The sequence below is a fragment of the Colletotrichum lupini genome, chromosome 10 (assembly GCF_023278565.1).
Source record: "Colletotrichum lupini chromosome 10, complete sequence".
Classification (NCBI taxonomy): Eukaryota; Fungi; Ascomycota; class Sordariomycetes; order Glomerellales; family Glomerellaceae; genus Colletotrichum; species Colletotrichum lupini.
The window spans coordinates 482,636-507,572 of record NC_064673.1 but is presented as its reverse complement, the minus strand read 5'-3'; the positions used below and the strand labels follow the sequence as shown (position 1 = coordinate 507,572).

At 44.9% G+C, this 24,937-nt stretch overlaps 4 protein-coding genes across 4 annotated transcripts; 3 read left to right on the top strand and 1 right to left on the bottom strand.

Annotated features, from left to right (window-relative positions):
- Nucleotides 1–11,899: 11,899 nt before the first annotated feature.
- On the top strand, nucleotides 11,900–13,877 carry CLUP02_17356 (glycosyl hydrolase family 15; the record flags this gene model as incomplete). The annotated part of the gene is made up of 4 exons (XM_049296268.1): nucleotides 11,900–12,107; nucleotides 12,155–12,524; nucleotides 12,573–13,028; nucleotides 13,076–13,877. The coding sequence occupies 4 exons, from the start codon at nucleotides 11,900–11,902 to the stop codon at nucleotides 13,875–13,877; spliced, it is 1,836 nt and encodes a 611-aa protein (XP_049137492.1).
- A 106-nt stretch (nucleotides 13,878–13,983) lies between these two features.
- On the bottom strand, nucleotides 13,984–16,585 carry CLUP02_17355 (fungal specific transcription factor domain-containing protein; the record flags this gene model as incomplete). Its single annotated transcript, XM_049296267.1, has 4 exons — nucleotides 13,984–15,447; nucleotides 15,492–15,974; nucleotides 16,025–16,058; nucleotides 16,113–16,585. 4 exons carry the CDS (start codon nucleotides 16,583–16,585, stop codon nucleotides 13,984–13,986), a joined length of 2,454 nt encoding a protein of 817 aa, XP_049137491.1.
- Nucleotides 16,586–17,042: 457 nt separating this feature from the next.
- Nucleotides 17,043–19,992, top strand: CLUP02_17354 (major facilitator superfamily transporter; the record flags this gene model as incomplete). Its single annotated transcript, XM_049296266.1, has 8 exons — nucleotides 17,043–17,106; nucleotides 17,164–17,287; nucleotides 17,340–17,665; nucleotides 17,718–17,751; nucleotides 17,807–18,505; nucleotides 18,555–18,818; nucleotides 18,868–19,274; nucleotides 19,322–19,992. The coding sequence occupies 8 exons, from the start codon at nucleotides 17,043–17,045 to the stop codon at nucleotides 19,990–19,992; spliced, it is 2,589 nt and encodes an 862-aa protein (XP_049137490.1).
- A 1,548-nt stretch (nucleotides 19,993–21,540) lies between these two features.
- CLUP02_17353 (nuclear pore protein) lies at nucleotides 21,541–24,618 on the top strand (the record flags this gene model as incomplete). Its single annotated transcript, XM_049296265.1, has 3 exons — nucleotides 21,541–22,816; nucleotides 23,244–23,500; nucleotides 23,560–24,618. The coding sequence occupies 3 exons, from the start codon at nucleotides 21,541–21,543 to the stop codon at nucleotides 24,616–24,618; spliced, it is 2,592 nt and encodes an 863-aa protein (XP_049137489.1).
- Between the last annotated feature and the right edge of the window lie 319 nt (nucleotides 24,619–24,937).

The window sequence follows — 24,937 nt, the reverse complement described above, 5'->3', positions numbered from 1 at the left end:
AGTAAGCTAAAAATAATAAAAAAGGTATATATAATAGTATATAGAATTATAAAAAGCGTTACTAACTTATATAAACTTTAAATAAAGAGTAATTAATTCGATATTTTTATATAGTATAGTATAGGAGTTTATATAAGTATATATTAAGATATAATATAATTAAGCTTAATATTTAAGTAATAAGGCCCCTACGGAGTCGTAAAGTACTTACTAACTATAAACTAGAGTATACGCGCTTAGTTTAGCCCGTAAAAGGCCGTAATTAACTATATAAAAGCTCCCCCTAAAGTTTAACGTTTCTAATAAAATTATAGAACTTTTATTTATTATATATTATCGTTATATACTTTTCTATCTTTTTTAGCGTTATAGATCCCTATAAGCGTTTATATTTTTATATATATACTTATAAGACCTTATAAATAAAAGGATACCCCTATATATTACTATAATTATATATAAATATTTACCCCTTATTTAAAATTTCTTTTTTAGTTTTTTATTTTATATATTATTACTTTCTTAGAATAGTACGACTGCGTATTAATTTTTTACTATATCGAATAATAATAATTATAAAGTTAGAGAGTAATTAAACTTATAATATAATTATTATATATATCTTTATAGTTTTTAGTACTAAAATTATAAAGCGAACTTTTAAATATTAACTTATAAAATAGGACTTATAATGAGAAGAGCGTACGGTCTTTTTTAAAGATTTATTAATTCGTATTTAAGAATTATGTTTTTAATAATACTTAAACGATAAAAATATCCTTTTTTAACTCTAATCTAAAGGATTTATAATTACGGCTATAGGATTATTAATACTTCGTTAATAAAATTAGCTTTAGTAATAATAAATACTAAAATAGCTCGCAATTATATAATAATAATTAAAAAAGTATAAGAGATTAGGCTATAAGCACTTAACTAGCGAGGCTATAATATAGGTATAAGTATATTATAAGACTAAAGCTTATAAAGTCCTTCGTAAAGGCTCTGCTTTTTAAAAAGTTCTTTTATAATAAGATCCGTGTACTAGACGCTAAGTTATCGGCGTCCTATTACCGGCCGCATCCCGAATCTATTATAATTACTCCCCCCTTATATAACTTTAGTCCCTAAAGTCATTACGTAATATCTTCTTTTAACGCTAATAATAAAGCTATTAACGTCGTTATTCGTAATAGATTCCGTAAGGCGTTAATAATATCCTTTTTTACCTAGGAACAAGGCATTACTCCTATTTCCTTATCTAACGGATACTTTATTATTATTATTTAGCGATAGCGCGCCGATTAGTTACTAAGTTAGTAATATATATTCGTAGTAAAGTATTCTAACCGTCGTAATATATAAGAGCCCGCCTAACCTCGCGGTTATTATTATTATTAAGCTATCGATTATAGTAAAAGATTTTTCGTCCGTTACTAGTTACGTATTTACTTTTTTTTCCCTCTTTTTATTCGGCGACCGTTTTACGAATTCTTTCTTATATAACTATACTTTTCTTTTTATAATATTCTAATTCCGTATCGTTTCTTAATTACGACTCTCTTATTATACTATCGCTAAGTATCTGTTAAAATGTCTATTATTTTGCGTATTTAGGATATACTTAATATAGAGTATAATTTTAAAAAGGGCTTCCGCAGTCTCTATAGTAGTACTCTTTATATACGCTACTTAGCTAGTTTATATTGCGATATTAACGAGCTTATTTATATTACCGGCGCTTACGTTACTAAGTATATTATTTATTAGATTAATAAGAAAAAGTGTTTTGTTATAAGTCGTCGAGTCCTCGCTAATCCGTTACTAAAATATTAGCTAACGATATTTTTTAGGTTCCCGAGGAGTTATATAGCGCCGCCTAGTTTACTTAGAATACCCTTATAGAGTTTTGCGATACTAAGGAGTAGGGTAGCCTTAACTCCTATAAGCGTAGCTACGTTCTCTATACCTTTAGCTATGCTATTAATACGTAGGAAAAGGTAGCTACTTATATCGCTAACCCGTCGATAGGTAATAAAGTAAAAAAGGTCTACTTTAAATAGGCTACTCTCTAAGAGCTCGTTACTAACTACGAGTATTTAAACTTATTAATTTCGATTATAATAAGTCGTTAGCAATCGTTTAGCGAATTTTTTTCTTACTAACTTAGATTTCTTTTCTTAGGCTAGTATCCTTAATATTAATAATAAGACTAAGATTATCTCCCGCCTTAGTCGCTTCTAACCGGCTTATTTTCGTAATAATAGCCGTGCGACCGCTTTATAAAGTAACCTTAACGCTCTAGCTTAGTACTATAAGGAGACTCCTAAGGGCGTTACTATTACGCATATCTAGGAGTTTCTTATTTTCCCTACTTTTTATAAACGCGTTACTAAGTTCTTAGTAAATAAGGTACTTACTTATACTATTACTATATATAGCGCTACCCCTATTTCCTACGGTCCCGAGACTCGGACTCTTACTAAGAAGTATATTCTTATTACTAACTATGTTCTTAATAATAATAACGAGCGGGACGACTTTGGGTTTAAGTTTAATAAGTCTTAGTGCGAGGATACCGAATTTAAGGAGCTCGGTAGTAACTTAGAGAATTCTCTTTCTTAGCGTCGTAATAAGCGCCGCCGCTTTAACGTTAATAACTCGCCGACCCCTACCCGTAACGCTCTCTTTAGTATAAACGAGGGTACCTTAGCCCTTAGTCGTATTACTTTAGATCTTAATAAGGCTAGTATTACGCTCCTCTCGCTCTAAGTAAAAGCTCTATAACGGCTCGACGAGGCTATTACTTATATTAAAGTTAAAGCCGCGGGTCGTAATAAGTAGTTCGACGTTACTAAGTTCCTTACGAATATTAATATTACTAAGGTCCCTTAGCTCGACTAGGACTACGAGAGCGTCGCCTCGGATAACGTCCCCCGTCCCCGACCCGTTACTGATAATAATAGCGTTACGGCCCCTACTTCGCCTCTTACTCCGCCTTTTATTATAGCTCCCGTTATGCCTCTTATTATAGCTTCTATTATACCTCCTATTATAGCTCCTATTATACCTCTTATTATAGCTCCCGTTATGCCTCTTATTATAGCTTCTAACGGCGACTAAGTAGCGAACGCTTTATAAACCGCTATTATTAATATATATAATACTCTGCGCGATTTTAACTACCTCCCTCTTACCCGTTATAGTATTAATAAGGTTAACGGCCTTATTCTAAGTAATTAGCCGAGCACGCGCACGAAGCTTCCCCGCTTCTTACTTACTAAGCGGACTACTATTACTAATTATTAAGCTTTAGAAGTATACGCTAGAGCCGCTACTACTACCGCTAGTATTACGTAAGTTACTCCTCTTATATAGCTAGATCTTAGTAATCTCTCGGCGACGTATTACTAAGGGTTATAATACTATATCTTTTTTTTAAGGATTGCGCTAGGCTAGATAAAAAGGGTTCTATAGTATATTATTAATTAACTTATCTTCGGCGACCTTTTGCCGCGAACTTAACGTTTATTATCCTATTTTATATATACCCTTTTTTTATAGCGTTCGAATTTATTAACTACTTCTGCTACCCCTTTAAAATATTTAATAAGCTCTTACGTATTATACTTAGTAGGCTACCTAGCCTATTTAATAAGATATCGTAAGTTTCCTCCCTCGCCTTATATTATAACGATTTTTTTAACTTCCTAAACGTCTTACTCGTCCTTTAACTCCGGGAGATTCGCCGTTTAATTACCGACCGTTCGGTAATTTCCTTATAGCTTAAGCTAGGAAACTAAGAAAATATTATGTATTTTCCGATATTACTCTAGTAAATATACTTAGTAAGCCTATTTCCCTACCCTTTTAGTTATCGCTACTTTAATATATCTCGGCGCTAGTTTATTATTCTTAAATTATATATTCTTTATTAATAGGCCGACGACTTCTCCGTAATTAAACTCCTTTAGGGTATGTTTTTTATTATAATAAGCTACTTAGCTCTTAGAGGCTTATGCTTACGCTCGCGTAGCCTAGGCCCTAATCTCTCTAATTTTCTAGACCCTTTCCCAAACCCCCTAGACTATAGCTTTATAATTAGGTATATATTTAACGTACCTAGGGTAGTAGCTATATAATACTATATACGGGGATACTTTTATAGTAGAGTATTAACTATTATTATATATAAACTCGGCCTCCTCTAGCTACGCTACTTACCTATTCGGCGAGCCCTCGGCGTAGATCCTTAAATACTTTTTTAATATTTAATAAGTTCGCTCCGTTTAGCCGTCCGTCTATAAGTAATACGTAATAAATAGTTAGTAACGTATCGCCCGTTCCTTAGCGAACTCTTCTTAAAATACGCTTATAAAGAGCTTATCTCTATCCGTAATAATACTTTTAGGCATACCGAACTTATATTCGACCTCTTAGTATAGGATGTTTACTATTTATGCTACGTTAAGTATTTTAATAGTAAATAAGAACTTCGCGAACTTTATTATATAATAAATAATAATTACGATACTATTATACTCTACGCCGTTACTACGAGCGCTTAGCAATAGCCCCGTAATAAAATCTATAGATATTTTTTAAAATGGGTATAAGGGTAGTAGTAGTAACTATAGCTACCCGTACGGCTTATATCTTAGGGTTATAACTCCTAAATAATACTCATAGTTCTTAATATATTCCTAGATATCTCGTTAGATATCTTCCTAATAAAACTTCCTCTAAATTAGCTCGAGAGTTTTCGTAGCTCCTATATAACCTACCCTATAGTCGTCGTAATATCGGTAAAGGATCTCTATCTAAAGAGACTCTACTTAAGGAATAACAAGTCTTTTTTTAAAAAATAGTATACCCTATTCGTTAAGCGAATATACTCTTAGCTCGCTAGCCGTAGTATAAACTCTTGCTAATTATAATATATAAAACTCGTTTTTAGTTTATAATCCTCTAACGAGCTCCTTAGTTTTTAGTAAGAAATAAGAAGCGAATACCGTTTCGCCCTTTATAAGCTTTTTTATAACGGGGCGTAAAATGTACTATTCTAATATAATAACCCTAGCTCTATTTAACTCCTCTTTATCCTTACTAAACCGTTAACGAACGTTCGCTAATAACTCTCTTACTTTTTTACTTCGAGTTATTATAATAATAACTATTACTATTTTATTAGTACGCCCTATAATACGCTATTAATATAAGGGAGAGGATTCCCCGTCCTTAGAGCTAGCTAATATCTAGCCGGGATTATAAAAGGAGGCTTTAACTACTTAAACGTATACCTTAGTAGTATTATTTTATCTTTTTAGGCTAATTATCCTTTATTAGACGTCGGGCGGTAGTTCGCTAATAAGACGTAGCTTCTAAGCTAGCGTAAGGAGGACGTTCTTATAAAGTACTTCTCCCTCTATATAGTCTAGCTTTTTAAATAGACCGTTCGCTAGGTTCGTTTTCCTTAGCTAGTATTCTAAGTTAAAGTTAAATACTAATAGTTTATATACTTACCTCGCGAGCTTTTTTTAAAGGTCCCGCGCCGGTGCGCCGATTACTCCCTTAAGTACTTAGTAATCCGTTAGGACTATGAACTTTTATAAAAGGCCCTAGAAGTAGTAAGCTTAGTGCTCTAGCCCTTTTATTATAGCGAGCAGTTCTTATTAGCCCGTAGCCTATCGCTACTCCGTATCCGTAAGCTTTTATAACTAATAAGTAATAAGTCGCTATTTTTTATTAGCCTATTATAATAAGATTGCCGCGATAGCTTTAACTAAAGCGTCGGTTTCTACTTATATTATACGTTATAGGTTCTAATACGTAAGTACGGTTACCGAGGTAAAAGCGACTTTTAGCTAATTAAACGCCTCGTCTACTTCCTTAGTCTACTAAAAGTCCCTTATCTACCCCTTTTCTATTTTTAGTAATACTATTATCGGTATAACGATGCCCGAGTATTTAGTAATAAACTTCTAATAGAAGTTATAGAACCCTAGGAATACTTAGATATCCCTAATAGACTCTAGCGCCTTTTAGTTAGCGATCGTTCGTACTCGCGACGAGTTAATCTCGATTCCTTTTAGTATAATAATATAACCTAAGAACTCGACCCTCTTTTAATAGAACGAGCACTTTAATAGTTTAATAAAAAGCCCGTATAAACGTAGACGTCGGAGGACCTTCTTAATATCCTCCGTATACTACTTTTTTATTATTAAGTAGATTATTAGATCGTTTATATATACTATATAGTAAGTATTTAGTAAGTCGGCGAGCGCTCAGTAAATATACGCTTAGAACGTCGCGGGTGCGTTCGTTAGCCTAAAAGGTATAATAATATACTCGAAGTAACCGTATCGGCTCCGGAACGCTATTTTCTATCGGTCTTTTTTTTTAATTCGGATATAGTAGTAGGCATCCCTAATATCTATTTTTAAGATCTATTTCGCTCTGCGAAGCCTATTTAAGAGCTTGCTAATAAGTAGTAATAAGTATCGATTTTTTATAATTACTTTATTTAGCCCGCGGTAGTTTACGTAGAGGCGTAGCGTGCCGTCCTTTTTTAATACAAAGAGGATTAGTGCCCTAGCCTTATTAACTAAAAGTATAATATAACCGTTCGCTAGGTTCTCGGTAATATACGCGCGAAGCTTATTAAGTTATTTCTTGCTTAATAAATAGATAGGATTATACGGTAGTTTAATACCCGGAACTAGGTCGATAAAGTATTCTATTCTGCTATATAACTACGGTCCCTTTACTAACTACTCGTTAAACGTCTCTACTTTTAATTAAAGTTCTAGCGGTAGACCCCCTCGTAGTTTAGTCTCCGTTACCCCCGCGATACTTTTTATAATAGTAATATATAATATATACGCCCTCTCGCGATTCTTAACGATATTACGAGCTATTACCTCTAGTTCGGTAACCGAAATAGGCTCGTATAACTATATATTCGTCGCTATATTAATACGAATGCCCTCTTAGCCTATTAATAGTTGCGATAGTAAGAGGTCTGCTATTCCTTTATCCCTATTAACTGCGGCGAATAGTTACCGAATCTTTTTTAGTTACTTATAGTAGTTAATAAAAAAGAGCGTTAATTAGTAAGCTTTCCCTTAGCCTACGGCTTTATTTTAGAAGTCCCTTAACGAGGGAGCTATAGTAGTAGCCGGGGTTAACCCTAAGTAGGTTACGAGCCTAGTGCTAATAATATCTATCTCGGAGTATATATTTATATTAACTTTTACTAGCTTTTTAGTAATACCTCGCAGAACTATTGCCCTACCCTTCGTAATTATTCCTATTAGTACCCTCTTAATACTTAGTATAAGCGTATTAAGTATATTACCTACGCCTACTCGTTTTTTAACGAGTCGACCTCTATAACTCTCGGCTTAGTAGTAACCCGTTAAATAGTTACTAACGTTAGCTTTGATCGGGGGTACGTTAGCTTATCGTCGCCCCTACTTCCCGACTTATTCTTTTAGTACTTACTAAATATATAGCCTATTTTATTATACGTAAAGTACTTAATATTGCTATTACGACGCTTTTATAATAGCTCGGCGCGAGTACTCTTATTATACGGCTTTTATAATATTACTCCTAGCGAGTCCCTAGAGCCTAGCCCCTTAGAGCTCTCCCTACTCTTTTTTCTATAAAAGGGGGACATTCGACGTAGTTATTTTAATAATAAATATAGCCTTTTCTTACTATCCTTTTATAACTAGTCGCCGCCCTTCTACCGATTTAATAACTATAATTTATTAGCCTCGTAGGCTATATCGCGTGCTCTCTTAATTAAGACTTTATAACGAATTAGATCGTCTTATAACTAAAATAGTAATTTAAAAAAGAACTAGTATACCTCTATTTTCGAATTTTTTATATTTTCTATACCTAGGTTATAATAAATCGCTAACTACTCGGTAAGGAACTAAGTAGGGGTTTAGCTCTTTTTTAGCCTCTTCGTCCTTAGCTCTTTATAGTATTCCCGTTTTTAAGTCTCGGGGTTTACGTATTATTAGCGAATAAACGCTAAGAAGTTGCCCTAGGAAAGGGGATCCTAGAGGCTCTTTTCGTAATTACGCTATTTCGTTTATAGTAATAGGGATATTTTAAATAGGGCCTATTTAATATGCTATTTTATAGTGCTTTTTGCGCGAAGCTTATTACCTACTTCTATAATAATAATCTAGTCTATTACCTAGGTACTCGTAAACTCTTCTCCGATCGGTTTATAGTTATAAAAAAGAGGCTTTTTATATTCTCGTTGACCTAGACGTATTGCCGGCCGCTCGGTAAGCTATTAAATAAGCTCCTTATATCGACGCCGTTCTTAGTTTCGATCTTTAACTATTATTTCTATTGTTTTATAAAAATAGGTTATTATTAGGCCTATAGGGTTTACTAAACTAGCTATCTTAGTACTACCCGCGCTTTTATACGCACCTTAACCTCGTGCGTCTAATAATCGGTTATTAATAAACGCCCCGTTTATAACAAATAGGGTCTTCGGGGTATTAATAGGGTGACTAGCCCGTGAGGGTAATTTACCTTAATTATCTTTTTCGTTTAGCTCTTCTATAAACGCTAGTATTCGGGTAGGACTTGCTTTATAGTAGGCTCGTTCTCCCGGACGGAATAGGGTTAAGTAGTCGACTCTAGATAGTTATAGCTCGTCGGCGCTAACGGCTCTTTACTAACGGCTAAGCGTCGTTTCGTTAACGTTCCGTTCGTTTCCGTAATTTATTATTACTTATATTAGTTACTTTATAAAAGTAAAAGCTTTAGAATTATAAGAGATTAGGCTATGAGTACTTAACTAGCGAGGCTATAATATAGGTATAAGTATATTATAAAACTAAAGCTTATAGAGTCCTTCGTAAGAGCTCTACTTCTTAGAAAGTTCTTTTATAATAAGATCCGTGTACTGGACGCTAAGTTATCGGCGTCCTATCGCCGGCCGCATCCCGAATCTATTATAAAAAGTTCTTTTTTAATATACTAAAGGTTACTCGCCGTACTAAAGGGTATAATAAAGAGTATTTTTATATATAAGTTCGCTAATAAGCTTATATTATTAGCTAAGATAAATTATACTTTATATATTATAAAACCTTTTTATAATAAGTTTAAAATTAGTTAAGTAAAATAAAGTACTATTATAAAGGGTTTATAACTCCTAGACTAAATTATATTTAGTCTTTAAATACGTACGATAAGCTCTTACTATTTAAATTTAAGATCTATATTAGTATTAATACTTATTTACGGTTTATTATATAATTTTATATAGGGGGTTTTACTTATACGTCCTAGAATATACTTATATAATATCTTACCGTTATTTAATAATAGGGATTTATATTATTACGAGTTTGTTTAGATTAAGGGAAAGAACCCGTTTTTATATTTAGTATTTATTACTATTTTTTATAACACTATTTAATAATAAAAAGTCTAATTATATTCCGTAATTACTAAATCTTTAATAAAAGTATTTATAACGTTAAAATTAAGAGTTAATAAAATCGTTTTTATTAAAGTAAATTAGTATATTAGCGGGTAAGTAATATATATCTTAGTATATATAAGTATACTTATATTTATAAAAATACTTCTAACTACTTAAGTTCTAAGGGCTATTTTATATAAATATACTCTCTAACTAAATTATATTTCTATTTATATATATATTACTAATTCGTTCTAATTTTATTAACTTCGTATAAATTTAGAACTCTTATTAAATTCGTTATTAAAAAGGTCGCCCTTACGTTATTTTTAGTTAGCTATAGTAACTATATTATTAACCTACGTTACGAACTATATAAGACTTTATATAGCTAATTAACTAAGACTAAGTTTAATAATTATTAAATACTATTTAAAATAATAATAATCTAAACGCATATTTTCTTTAAGCTACTTTATAAATTTATACCTTAATTATTAAGGGCTCCCTAATTATATTAACTAAAAATACGAAGTTTAGCGAGGCTAATTATTTTTATTTTAAAGCGTATTAATATCTTTATATTTATTTAAAATAGTATATATATAATAAGCTCTAACTAGAAGTTATTTTACTTAGTAAACTATAGGGCAGTATTATATAGGTTAAATAAAAATTAAAAACTTTAGAATTAATCTTAAAATATTAAATAGCTTCGTAATTATAAGTGATACTAAGGATAAAGAGGAATTATAAATATAATTATAATTTACTCTAAACTATTTATTAACGAGAATACTCGTTTTTATCCTTATAATATACTAAGTTATTTACTATCGTAAACTTTATTTTCTTATTAAACTACTATAATCTTATCTTTCTTATCGTTTTTATCCTTTTTAACCTTTTTCTTAGCCTTTACCTCCTTCTTAACGATTTTCTTTTTTTACTTAACTAACAATTTCTCTTTAATTTTTATCGTTAGTTTAATATTAATACTTATTAAAAGCCGTGTTTTTAGAACATTTTTATATATCGTTTTATTTAAAGTTTTAGTTATAATTAGCTTTATATAACCTTTTCCTTTTTTTATTAACTAAGGTTTAATAACTAGCGACTTAATTTTAGTTTAAAAAATAATAAAAAGTTAATAATTTTTTTTATTATATAAGATCGTAGTTTTAGAGAGGAATCTTTCTAAACTTATAGCTTCGTATACTACTTTATAATACTCTGAAATATTATAAAAATTCTTTATATTAATTAGAAATACTATCTACTCTATTAAAAAAATTTATTAATTTATTATAAAATATAAAATAATAAATCGTATTATATTTTAATATAAAATAAACGTTAAGAAGTAATTAAATTAAACTTTTTTAATAAACTTCTTAATAACTTAGACGTTAATATAAGTCGTTACTTAGAAACCGTTAAGTTCGTTTTTAAAAAAGGATATATTATATAATATAATAGAAATATTAATTATTAATAATTACTTTAGCTCCTTTTTTATTTATTAAATACTTCGTTTTTATTTTTTTAAGCTTATAAAAAGAGATTTTATTAATATTAAGGCTTATACGTTTATACGTTCTTATTATATAAAAAGGGTAGAGCTTATATAAGTATTATTATTAATTAGTCGTTTTAAAATAGCTTTATAAAGAGGTATCGTAAGGTCGATTAGTTTAATAACGTTTTATATAAAGACTAGAAGTTATTATAAATCTATATTATAATATTTATAAACGAGCTATTAGTTTAATAACTTAAATAAAAAGTAATTTTTATTTATAAGAGGGTAAAAAGTAATACTTATTTTTATAATAAAGTTATAAAAAGAAGAAAAACTTTTATATTAAAGTATAATATTATGCGATTTTATATACTACTATACGGTTTAATATATTATAAAATTAAAATATTTCTTAAGCTATAAATCTCTATAACCCCTATTTATAAATTATTATACTAGTCTAGACCCTATCCTAGGTAATAGGGTGACCGTAAAATACGATTTCTACTTTAACACATAAAAAAAGTGTTTTAGCGGAGTGCCTCTTGCAGTCTGCCGTAGAAACTCTGCCAAAGCAACTCAGGGCATTAGACTTCTAGAACGAATTGACGGATCCACGACGATCCCCTATCCCCAATGCTACCCAAGAGACGCCATCCCTGTCCGCGTTCGATTTGGGATGAACACGCAGGGGTCTGCAGCACGATGATGCCAGTAATAAACTTCGAGAGCTACTATTGTTGTTCTGTGCCCACTGCCCAGCTAGGCCCGCACTTTGCTATACGACTATGTCTCGGGGGCTATGTTTGGGATATAAGAGTTTCCCATCCCATCGTCGACCCGAAAGGCTCTAGTCCGGCACCTTCACCGAACACTTCAACGACTGAGGAAGTAAAGGCACGATCACCATGAGTCTAACAAAGACCCTATTCTGTGCCGTTGGCCTCGCTGCCAACGTTGCACGCGTTGCCGCCGCCGATCTCGACGACTTCATTTCAGGTCAAAGAACCATTGCGCTCAATGGTGTTCTGAGCAACATAGGACCTGATGGCGCTTCGGTTGCAGGCGCAAGTGCCGGCATCGTCGTTGCCAGCCCTTCCAAGGCCGATCCCGACTGTAAGAGTGTTCACGAAAACGTGTTGTTCTCTTGCTGACTTGGCCAGACTTTTTCACGTGGACTCGCGATGCCGCCCTGACCATGAAGATGATTGTCGACGAGTTCATCCTCGGACACGACGAGCTCCAGGTTCATATTGAGGACTACTACAAGTCCCAGGCCGTTCTGCAGACCGTCGGCAACCCTTCCGGATCATTTCTCCCCTCCGGTCGTGGCCTCGGCGAGGCAAAGTATCTCGTCGATGGCTCGCGCTTCAACGGCGAATGGGGTCGCCCGCAGAGAGACGGCCCGGCGTTGAGGGCCATCACGCTCATCACCTACTCCCGCTGGCTCGTCGACAACGGGCAAGAGGCCAAGGCCAAGGATATTGTTTGGCCCATCATCTCCAACGATCTGTCGTACACCGCTCAGTACTGGTAAGCAGACTAATTTCTCATGGCTTTGCAGGCAGCTCACAATGATAGGAACTCGACTGGCTTCGACCTGTGGGAGGAGGTCAACGGCTCCAGCTTCTTCACCACCCAGAACCAGTACCGCGCCCTCGTCGAGGGAGCTGCGCTGGCCGAGTCGCTCTCCGTCAAGTGCACGGGATGTGAGTTGGCCCCGGACGTCCTCTGCTTTCTCCAGACGTACTGGAACGCCGCGGACGGCTACTACGTCGCCAATGTCAACACGCAGACGAAGCGCTCCGGCAAGGACGCCAACGTCATGCTTGGCTCGATTGCCGTCTTTGACGTGGCCGCGAGCTGCGAGGACCCGTCCATCCAGCCGTGCCACAGCAAGGCTCTGAGCAACTTCAAGGTCTGGGTCGACTCCTTCCGCAACGGCACGCTGTACCCCGTCAACGAGGGCATCGCGCAGGGTCAAGGTGTTGCTCTCGGTCGGTACATCGAGGACACGTACTACAACGGCAACCCTTGGTGAGTTGCGCTTTCAAGGTGTCAAGACGTTCAAGCTAACTAGCCAGGTACCTCATCACCCTCGGCGCCGCCGAGTTCCTCTACGACGCAGTGGCGCAGTGGAACGCCCACGGCCAGATCAAGGTCGACGCGACCTCCCTCCCCTTCTTCAAGGAACTCTACCCGACCGCCAGGGAGACGACCTACCAGAAGAACAGCAACTCCACTCTCGACTACGCCGGCATCGTCAAGGCCGTCAACGCCTACGCCGACTCCTTTGTCGAGATCGCACAAAAGTACACACCCGCCGACGGTGCCCTCGCCGAGCAGTTCAACAAGACTACCGGATCCCCGACCTCGGCCCGCGACCTCACCTGGTCCTACGCCGCCTTCATCACCATGGCCGAGCGCCGCGCCGGCCAGTACCCGCCCAGCTGGGTGCCTGAGGCCGCATCAGAGGTTCCCGTCACCTGCGCCGCCTCGACCACGACCGGCGTCTACGTTCCCGCTACCGCCGCCGGCGCGCCCGACGTCACGGGTTCCTGCACCGTGCCCGTCACCTTCCTCGTCAACGCCACCACCTACTACGGCGAAGGCCTCTCTCTCCTGGGCAACATTGCCGAGCTCGGCGCGTGGAACGTCGACAACGGACAGCCCATGTCGGCGTCTGGGTACACCGCCGAGCGCCCGCTCTGGAGCGTCGACGTTGAGCTCCCCGGCGGGTCCAACGTCAGCTACGTCTACGTGCGGAAACAGAGCTGCGGCTTTCTCTACGAGGAGAGGAACCGCACGCTCACGGTGCCGGCGTGCAACTCTACGCAAAAGGTGGTCACGGACGATGCGTGGGTTGGAAAGACGAATGGCTGCTAAAAAAAAAAAGTACAAGTGCTATTCGCTAGCACGTTTGAATTCATTACATCGTAATAAAGATGGTTTAAGGTCCAGGTAGAAAGACCCCAGATACTTTGATAGACCCCTAATTTCCAAACATGTTGTTACCGTCCGGGTTGCCCATCATGCCGGGTCCGCCGCCAACCATGCCGTTCCCGCCCATGGGAAACCCACCGAAACCGCCTCCAAAGGCCCCGTACGTGTCCATGTCGTATCCTTGCATAAGGTAGCTCCAGTCCATGTCGATGACGTCGGCCTCGGACGGAGGCGGGTTCATCACTGGCGTGCCCGCCGTCACGGACGGCGGTGTCATCATCATGTTTTGCGGAATCTGCTGCATCGGGAGCTGCGACGCGGTGTTGTTCACCGGCGCTGCCCTACCCACGCCACCCGCCTGCTGCGAAACGCCGCCGCCCGGTGGAACACCGACGCCGGGACCGCCCATGCCCATCTCCGGCCCGGGCCGGCGTCCACCCCCACCCCCACCCCCGTGCTGCTTCTTCCCCATCTTCTCCGCCCGCTGCCGAAGTCTCGTGATCCACATGGGCTCCTGCACCGGCTTCTTCCCAATCTGCTCCTGCCCAGCCGCGTGCGCGTCCCACGCTTTGATGAACAGGTTGCCAAACGCAATGTGCATGGGACTGTGCAGCGTGCTCATCAGACCCCTCCGCTCGTGGTTCTCGGCGATGGCGTCCCACGCGCGCTCGACCATGGTGCCCGTCAACCTGTGCCGCAGCTCCGTCACCAAGAACATGTACGCGGGGAACGGGAAGTGGAGGTACGTGTACCACTTGTACCCCTGCAGGCTGTCGGCGGCCTGGACGACGTTGTCGTACTCAATCATCTGGACGGCCTCGAGGAAGAGCGTGTCGCGCTCGTGCTCCGCCAGCGTCGTCGCCTCGCCGTTGCCCATGCGCACGAGGAACGAGATGACGCGCATCTTGCAGAGCGATTGTCGCGTCATGGTAAGGGTGAAGAAGTGTAGTGGGATCTTGGGGTCGCACCACTTAAGGTACGTGCCTTCAATGTGCGCGAAGAAGCCGTCAAGGGTGTAGACTTGGTCCTGGCCGGCCATGCGCACCGTTGAGATGGGGCGCGGCGGGGCTTGGGGGCCGGTACTGGTGCCGGTGCCTCCGCCGCCGCCGGCGTCCTTGTCCTTGTCGCTGTGGCGTTGACCGTCGCGCAAGGTGTCGCTGCTGATGGCCATGGCCAGCTCTGTCCGGATGAGGACGAAGAGCATCTCCGTCACGCCCTGATGCGGGGTCGGGGCGTCCTTGCCGTTGACGTGGAGGTCTGTGTCGTTGATGTTGAGGGGCAGCTTGCAGTCGGCGGCGGTAGACAGGGCCGTCACGGTCGACCCCGTCATCTCTCCTATCCGGCGGTCGTAGCCTACAATGGTCCACCACAGCCGCCGGCGTTGCTCGACTTCGTACGGCGACAGGCCGAATGCGGCAGCGTCGCGGTGGAGGCCCATCCGTTGGGCTATCCTCACGGCGATACCAACGAGACAGAATATTTGCCGCGGGTCGACAAACATGCGAACGGCAATCTAGCTTGTCAGCGTGCTTCCTCAAATGTTGTGTGATGACTTACCAAGTAGAGCATGTAAGCCTGGAGGACCATCGTATCACTGGTCCGCATGAAGCCTGCGTTGACCAAGGCTTGCTGAAGTGCGGTGTGGAACCTTGACAGGACGGTAGGCTTTGGCTCGTTGAACATCTTTGCCACGTCGACGTCTTCCATGGAGGTGACTGCCATGAGGTAAATAGCAAACATGAGCGTCTCGACGCTCTTTGGGATCTTTTCGAGGTTGGCGCTGGCCTCGATGATAAGGCCCTGTACCGTTGGCACATGCGTTATTTTGAGTAAGGGGTTGACGTTGTTAATGTAGATTTGCCACAGTTGAAAGATTTGGATAGGTGATGGGTGGAGATGCGTCACGGAGGCGTTTCGACTTCCCACGATGAATGGAAAGCCGTCCTGGTTATCGTACATCTTGTCAAAGGCGTGATGGATGGTTGAGCCGTCAACCTCGTCTTCTGACGAGTCTCGCAACAGCTCCTCGCTAGCTCGAAACTGAATCCAAGTTAGATGTGCGGATGGCAAAGCAAGGTAAGAAAACACACCTCTTTGTGAAAGGGAAACCATTTGCTAAATGGCCTAGTTGGGATTGAGTTAGCTGACGATCAAGTGTAAGGGAGTGGGCCTGCGCACTTATCAGATTGTGATCTCCGACTCCCTGCCACGGAAGGGGATGTGCTCCCCTCGGGCGAGGTCTTTAGCCCCTCAAAGTCGTTTGCGAGGTCGGCATCCTCGTCGAGCATGTGGTCGTCGTCAAGGTGTGTCGAGTTCCTATCGCCGGCCTTGAGCTCGGCGGCGATGGGGTCGAACTTGACGCCATTCTCCGCCAAGAGGGATTCGTACTTTTTGAGGCGGTCGACGAGATCGCGTTCCTGAAGACGCTTCTTGCGCCTTCTGGGCGGCTGTGGTGGTATTATTCGACACTCTACCCTGGCCTTGACGCAGTTGGCACACGGCTTGTTCTTGTCGCAGCGGACTTTTCGTTGCTGGCACAGCACACACGAGGTCCCCCTGGTAAGCTTCATCGCTGCCATGGGGTCGGGTTCGGGTGCGGGTGGAGGAACTGCCCTCGGCGGGGGTGGGAGCTGGGCTTCTCCCGACGACATGGTTCAGTATTATGTGGATGCCTCTCTCTTGAGATGCAACGACGACGCGACAGTCAGCCACCTTGCAGACGTGGTTCGTCGGCTGGCTTGTTCCCAACTCGGATCCGAGGGGTGACGTTTGCAGGCGAAACGTTGACGGGATGCAGCATGTGAGTCTAAAGAGTGATATCCAATGAAGAAGCACTTCCAGATGCTGCCGCCAAACTTCTTGCCAGGATCGGAGGAGGAAGCTGTATTATTGACCGAGACGCTATCGACGTGATGGTGTACAAGACGGTCCCGGGATAGGTTGAGGTGCCGTATCCTGTATGCGGGCAGTGTAGATGGCCAGGAACGAGCAGGCAAGAGCTTAGAGACGGACGATCCGGATCACAATTCGTACAAAACAATCGAGGTGGTATGACAGAGAGTATGCAAAAGTCACATACGGGGACGTCTAGCCTATGAGACGAACAACATGACTGTCAACTTGGTCAGTCCGGTGCTAAGAATTGAGGCTCTTTGCTTAACTTGGGCCTCTCGTGCCTTCTCGTGTTGAGACTACAAAAGAAACTGAATGGTTGTAAGATGAGCATCAGGGGAAGCGGGGACTGCGGTCAGCTACGTTACCCGCCCGGGACCGAAGGGGGACCCATCGGTGCTGGCCTCCCCGTGGCCCGCGCCTGCAAGAGGTCGAAAATGGCCCAAGCTCCTTCAGCTGAAGTGCGTAGTAGAGACCCTTAGGTAAGCCGGAGATTGCTGTGAGATACCCGAGCACCCGGCGCTATGCCGGAAGAGGGCAAGCTCCACCCTTTGCCCGGACACAACATCGACCTCCGGTGCCCGAGCAACTGCAACGCCATGTCCGTACACCACCAAAAGACAAGGGCGAGAACTGGGCAAAGCATCCTTCTCTGGACATCCCCATCGGCCTTGACAAGTCGGCTTCTGGATCTCGTCATGACTTTCTTCTTGTGAGACATTCCTATGCGGGCTATGATGGCCTTGCGTGGCTTCGCGTCGCGCCCTCTGCCTGTCACACTATGCTGCCGGCCACCGCGTCCAAGATAAGCAGGCAGGGCAGAATGGCGGCGATGGCCAGTCTCGCCATATATAGCGATCCTCGCCTCTTAGTTCCATGACCCCGTCCTAGTGTCTCTTCCGCCAGACGAGCTCGTGGTCCGAACGTGATCTGTAACTTGAGATCTGACCGTGCGCTCGAGAGTCCGGACGAACCTCTAGCTCCCTCCCCGTTCCATTAAGCAATATTTTCCCGCTGCCAAGCCCCAAAAGATTTGCGCGTGCTACATTCTTTGTTTACATTTCGTGGCTTCACTCGAAATCTTCCAGCTGCCCAAATCCTCACGACAGCTTCAACATGGCGGACGCAGGTGCGAGGCCCGTCGAGGGCGATACTGCCTCAGAGAAGACCCGTGAGGTGGAGACGTCCAACAGCTCCACGCGGACCTTGACTCCGAGAGAAAGCGACGAGCGGCAGCAGAAGAAGTCATCCGAGGAGAAGCCCATCGAACCCGAAATTGAGAGCGAGAGACCAACAGAAAAGGCAACAGTTCAGTCCTCGGCGATATCAGCAAACGAGAGCCATAACGATGTGGCCAAGCAGCCAGACGTCGACGACGACGTCGATGAAAAGGCCGATATCGAAGGGGGACCATCCACGGGGCCCCCGCCCGTTTTCGATGAAGCCGAGGAAAACTTCAAGCCGAAAACCATTACCTTTTGGCTCGTCATTCTGTCCAACTTTGTAGCAATGTTTCTCGTTGCTCTGGACCGCACAATCATTGCCACGGCCATCCCACGCATCACTGATGAGTTTCAAAGTCTTGGCGATATCGGCTGGTACGGTTCAGCGTACATGCTCACGACTGCGGCCTCGCAATTAGTGTTTGGTAGAATCTACAAGTTTTACAGCCTGAGGGGGTGAGTCTCGATGGTCACTGACTCTGTAAGCATGCTAACACAACGGTAGAGCATTCCTTGGAAGCATTCTCATCTTTGAGATTGGTTCGCTAATCTGCGGTGTGGCGCCGAGCTCGTCGGTGCTCATTGCGGGCAGAGCCATTGCCGGTGTTGGTTCGGCTGGCATCTTTACGGGAGCGATGATGGTCATGATTCCCATGATCCCGCTGCACAAGAGACCCATGTTCCAAGGCATCTTTGGCATGGTGTTCGGTCTGGCGTCTGTCATTGGACCCTTGGTTGGCGGTGGCTTCACGAGCAACGTCACATGGAGGTATGTGCTTCAGAAGCCTATGGGCTGTGGCGCAACTAACGAGACGCAGATGGTGCTTCTACATTAACCTCCCTATTGGAGGCGTGGCGTTCGTCTTTTTGTTCTTCATGCTCAAGGCTCCCAGGCGGCAGCCTCAAGAGCCGGCTACGCTGTTTCAACACTTTAAGCGCCTCGACCCCTTGGGAACGTTCTTCTTCGTCCCCTCCGTGGTATCCCTCCTTCTGGCGCTCGAGTGGGGCGGATCAGAGTACGCGTGGAACGACGGCCGCATCATCGCCTTGTTTGTCGTTTTCGGCGTTGGCTTCATGGCCTTCGCTGCCGTGCAGGTCTTTATGCCCAAGACCGCCACTGTGCCTGTCAGGATCATCAAGCAAAGAACCATGCTGGCGGGTGCCTTCTTCATGCTGTTCTTGGCCGGCTCGATGATGCTGGCCGTGTACTACCTGCCCATCTGGTGTAAGTAATGCGATCAACATTAATGAACACGTGCTGACAACCTCCAGTCCAAGCTGTGCAGGGAGCCAACCCGGTCAACTCGGGAATCTACACCATCCCTCTCGTCCTCAGCATCGTGGTATCCTCCATCATCTCCGGTGGTGCGACGCAAAAGATTGGATACTACGTCCCATCCATGATCCTCTGCCCCTGCATCATGTCCGTGGGCCTGGGCCTGATGAGCACTTTCCAACCAGGTATCAGCTCCGGCCACTGGATCGGCTACCAGTTCCTGACCGGATTCGGCCTGGGCTTCGGCATGCAGACCGTTGGGCTCGCGGTACAGGCGGTTCTCCCCAAAGAGGACGTGTCGACCGGCGTCTCCATCAGCTTCTTTGCCCAGCAATTGGGAGCCGCAGTCTTCGTCTCCGTTGGGCAGTCCATCCTCAGCAACCTGCTCGTGTCGGAGCTCTCGGGCATCCCGGGGCTGTCTGCGCAAGCCATCGTCAACACTGGCGCCACCAACCTGCACACTGTTGTGCCGGCGCAGTTCTTGGACGTGGTTGTCCGAGCGTACAACTACGCCTGCACGCGCATCTTTTTGGCCGGTATGGGGCTGTCTCTCGCGACGCTCATCTGCGCCTTGTTTATGGAGTGGAAGAACATCAAGAAGAACAAGAAGCAGCAGCGGGCCAAGCAGCGTGTCAGCCAGCTGAGGCCAGGAGACATGGGCGCGTAGATGAGGGTAAAGTAATGATAACGATTAGAGTATGGACATGAATTCAATATATACAGATCAGGGTAGGTAATAATAAGTTGTTATGCCATCGCGCGGCCCTATCTACACTACAATTGGACAGTCTCACTTTGAGGTAGAACTAAAAAGAGTTCACCCCCCCGGTGGCGAATGGGGGCTACATCTCTTGGTGCACATGCTGGGATTTTGTCGACTCGAACTCGGGACCTCTGAGCCTTCACCGATTAGGCTGTTCGTGGACTTCAACCACTCCACCACTCAGCCAGTTTTGACCTGACCCCCAAAGGGGCGCTTGCTGGCTGGTGACAGGAATGGACCTGAAGGGGTATATGAGGGCTGTCAGTCGTGGTGTATTCGAGATGCTGGGTGAATATACATTGGATGATTCACGAACTGTAGCTGACTTGCTGTTGAGCAACGCTGAATTGCGGGGTGGGCAGCAACTAAGCAATATTCTAGGCCACAACGGGAATAGCTCTACGGAGTACAGGGCATGCTATGTATAGATTCTTGTCTTCGTCCCAACTACCCGGATTCAAACACAAACACACCTCCTGATCTGGTCGCAGTTCTTCAGCTTTCATTTATCGAGTCCGTTGCTAAGTTACCGAACACCGGCCTTCGACGGAGGGTCGGCGAGGTTGGTGGGGCCAGAAATAAAGACGGAAGAAACTCCACGCCAGTAACGACAACGGATAATGACCGAGTCGCGTCAACCTTGAGTTGGATTCGCCCCATTCATCAAATATAATTAGCCTGCACGTTACGGTTGACCGCGGGTAGCCTCCTTCGCCCGAAAGTCTACTGTCCAGCCCACAAGCTTTGCTCCCTTATAGTCAACATCAACTTCAACGACGGCTCGGACTGGCATCCTGATCTTGTCTTGGCATCGAGCACGCCGCCAATGCTACTCAACCGGGCATGGACAAGGAGGAGGAGATTCCCGTCATATTACTCCATGATTGATATGACTGATCAGCCCATCGCGCCGTTACGCAACCCATCTCAGCCCTAAATAAACAGACAGAGCCCGGGATTACTAGATCTGCCGGATGCTTCGTCACGGATGGCATCTACATCACAGGAAAGCGGCATTGCCACGCCTACGCTAGAGAAGGCAATCATCACCGCGAAGCGAAAAAGAGCAAGTAAGCCCAAAGTGCGGACCGGCTGTCTGACTTGGTAAGTTTCTCGGAACCGCTGTGATCAACCTTAACTGACTCGGTGGCAGCAAGTAAGACCTCAACTTGTGCTTGGCCCCCCACCGATACTAACTCGACCCCTAGAATCAGACGCATCAAGTGCGGAGAGGAGCGGCCCGCTTGTTCGCGTTGCACGTCAACAGGCCGGGCTTGCGACGGCTACGATAAAGGCCTGCCAGTTCGGCCAAGAGACAGCGATGCTCTTGTTCCCCAGGCTCTACTCATCCGAGTCTTGTCTGAGAGCCAGAACCCTCGATTGCTGCGTCCCCTCGTTGCCGACATTGACGGTACACACACGGAGCGCGTCTACTTCCACCGCTTCCGCCGCATGGCAGAGGCCGGCCTCTCCAACCATGTCACGAATCTCACCAGTTTCTGGAGCCGATTCGCAACCCAGCTAAGCCACTCAGACGACGCCGTGAAGCACGCCATTGTCGCCCTCGGCTCTGCCCATCACATGTATCAGACAGCTCCTCCTCGTGGCGGAGAGGCGCCTCCCCGCGAGCTCGAAATCTTCACTATCCAGCAGTACGGCACGGCCATGTCCAAGCTCTCCAGCTATGCCCACGTTCCGATGAAGGACAGGATCACCGTCACTCTCCTCTGCTGCGTGTCCTTTGTCTGCATCGAGTCCTTGCGGAATAACTGGCGACCAGCACTGACACATCTTTCGAATGGCCTGCGCATCATTGAGAGTCTTCCCATGAGCAAGCTCAACGAGCTGCGAGACGCTGTGCCCCCTCATGCTAGCGCAGACCCCTCGGAAGACGTCCTGTCAATGGACTACATCCTGAGACTCTTCGCCACCTGGGAGATCTCATGCGCGCTCTTTGCCGAGAACTTCAAGCCCGTTATCGCCATCAAGCTGTATGAGGGGAGAGAGCTCGACGACACGCTGCTGGACGAGTTCGAGACCATAGCGGATGCTCATCGAGCCATCGTGCAATACACGCGTGACGTGTTTGCCCTGGTCTGGTTGACAAAGGAGCAACAAGGCGACGACGAGTTCTGGGCTCGCCCCGTACCGCACCGCCAGCACGAGATCCTCATGGAACGGGGCAATCACCTGACGGGTCTCTTCCAACGCTTCATGGAAAGGCCCCAAGCCCCCGCGAGCGGTACCGAAGAGCACCACTCTATCTGCCTCGACATGCTCCACTACAAGTGCGCGCGTCTGATATGTCAGACGCTGCATCAGAAGCCGCACCAGAGGCAGCAATCGCCCGACGTTGTCGCCCAGCACGCGGAGCTCGTGTCGTTAGCTGCCCTGCTACACCAAGGGCTGGTTGCCAAGCAGCGCGAATCTGGGGCAATGCCTCGGTCGTTCACGCTCGATATCGGGATTATACCGCCCCTCTACTTTATACTCGTTACCTGTCAAGATCCCGTTATCCAGGGGAAAGCCCTTGGGGTGCTGCGAAACTACCCGCAGCGAGAAAATCTCTGGGACGGCAACTTTGTGCGCAACTTGTTGGTCACTGTTGAGAATGTCAGCTACGGACCGGTCCATCCCCTCAAGGATGTACCGCATTCGCTTGCGTTTGGGAAAGGCATCCCGGCGCTCTATGAGAAGCTACAGGAGCTGCGCATCAACGTTGAAGGGGGTAATTAACATGGGTGGTATTTGACTTAGATGAAATGACACAGCATAGCCTTGAATTTGCATTGTTCTTCAACACTTTCAATGACTGATTGAGACCCTGGAGCATGTGTTTGGACTGTTTGTTCTGTGTCACTATGTCTTGATACATCATAGACATGGTTTGGGTTGTCGTGAGATCAATTGTCTGTATCTCAGGCTTAATTAACTTGGAAATCCGTCAATACTCATTATTCTCCAATCTCTAGACGCCTTTGTAATTGTAAATTGGCCTTTGGCCCCTCTGTTGCTTGTATTATTGACTGAAGTTGAGGTTGTCACCAGATCGGTACGTACCGGAGCTAAATGCGCGGGGCAGAGCTCCCTCGCTCGACCTTCAACTCGGTCGCAACTACAACACCACGACCTCGTTGTACGAGTACTGTAACCAGCTCCCCATCACCCAATTCGGCGCAAGATGGCGACGTACCCTCACGAAGTACCTGCAATTGCCGAAGAAAAGACCGGATTCGACCTAAACCTCCAGCATGGACACCAGGACCTCGTCCAGGCCGTCGCCTTCAACGCCTACGGCGACCGGTGCGCGACAGGGTCCGTAGACGGCAAGATCAAGGTCTTCAACCGGCACAAGGACGGCGTCTGGCACCACTGCGATACATGGGGTGCCCACGGCGGCGAGATTCTCGAGGTATGAACACAGGAGCCGCAAGCAAAACGAAATCGCTGACCTCTGCCTCTTCGCCCCAGCTCCAATGGCTCCCCCCGACAGTCTACCCGAACCTCATCGCCTCCCTCGGCATAGAAGGCCGCTTCAAGCTGTGGGCGGAAGACCCATCAGCAGCACCGGGCCGCCGATTCAGCGCCAGCAGCCGCGCGACGACGAGCAAAGCCGCCTACGAAATGCGCTCTCCCAAATACCCCTACCGCTCCTTTTCCATGAAACATAACGAAGAGACGCGGCACACGTACCTCGCCCTGCTCTCCACCGAGGGCCGTCTGGTGGTCTACGAGAATGAACAGCCCGAAAACATGTCGGAATACACACAAATCGACGAGCTGAGCATCTGCCCCAAGCCGAGCCGCGGCGAGGAGATTAGCTTCAAGGTCCGCTTCGACCCGAACCTGGACCCGTGCTACAACGCCCTGCGGGCGGGTGTGGCGAGCGACTCCTTGGGGCTGGTCGTGGCAGGCATGTCGTCGGTCAAGATCTACCGCTCGAGGGACGTGATTGCGACTTCGTATGGCGTGGCGCAGACACAACGAGAGTTCTACCTTGCCGTCGAGGTGGGCGTCCACCGCGGCCTCGTGCGCGACGTGGCGTGGGCGACGGGCAACATTCGAGGGTACGACACCATCGCGACGGCGTGCCAGGACGGCTGCGTGCGCGTGTTCCGCATCGACACGCCGCACTCGGCCGACGACGGCAAGACGTGGGCCACGACGGAGCTCACCAGGCACGAAAATCACTATGCGCAAGCATCGGCAAAGGCGGGAGGGCAGACGAACGACAAGCAACAGCAACAGCAGCATCAATCGGGACTCAGCGCAAGCCTGGCAAAGTCTGGCTCGCATGCGGAACGGCATTTTTCGGGGCAGCCGGGCCAAGTGAAGCACGTCTTTAAGGAAGTCGCCAAGCTCGACAGCCACCGCACGCCCGTCTGGCGCGTCGGGTTTGACGATGACGGACAGATCCTGGCCAGTACTGGTGATGATGGCAAGCTTGTGTGCTACCGGCAGACCCCGAGCGGCACATGGGCCAAGAGTTCCGAGTTGGCCATGGTGAAGACGAGAATGGCAACGGTTTGAGCGTATGATGATGTTAATTGGGCTGGCAGGTAGACGAGTCCTGGAGAATCCGGCACCGTATGTCACCAAGGCTGAGTACTTTGAGTATCGTGCCGTAAGTCACCGGCCTCGTAATCACTGTGAAGCGAGGTCCTCCCAATAGCCATCAGAGGCTTGGTGGTATACGAAGAAAACAAGGCGCAACTAGACACAAGCGACGGGCACGTATCAAGGAAATGATTTTGAAGTTAGATACCCTACTGAGAGGCTTCACAGCCTGCGCCGTCTAATGCAAATGACAGCCAAGCGCCCTTGATTACACATACTCTGTCTCTCTCTC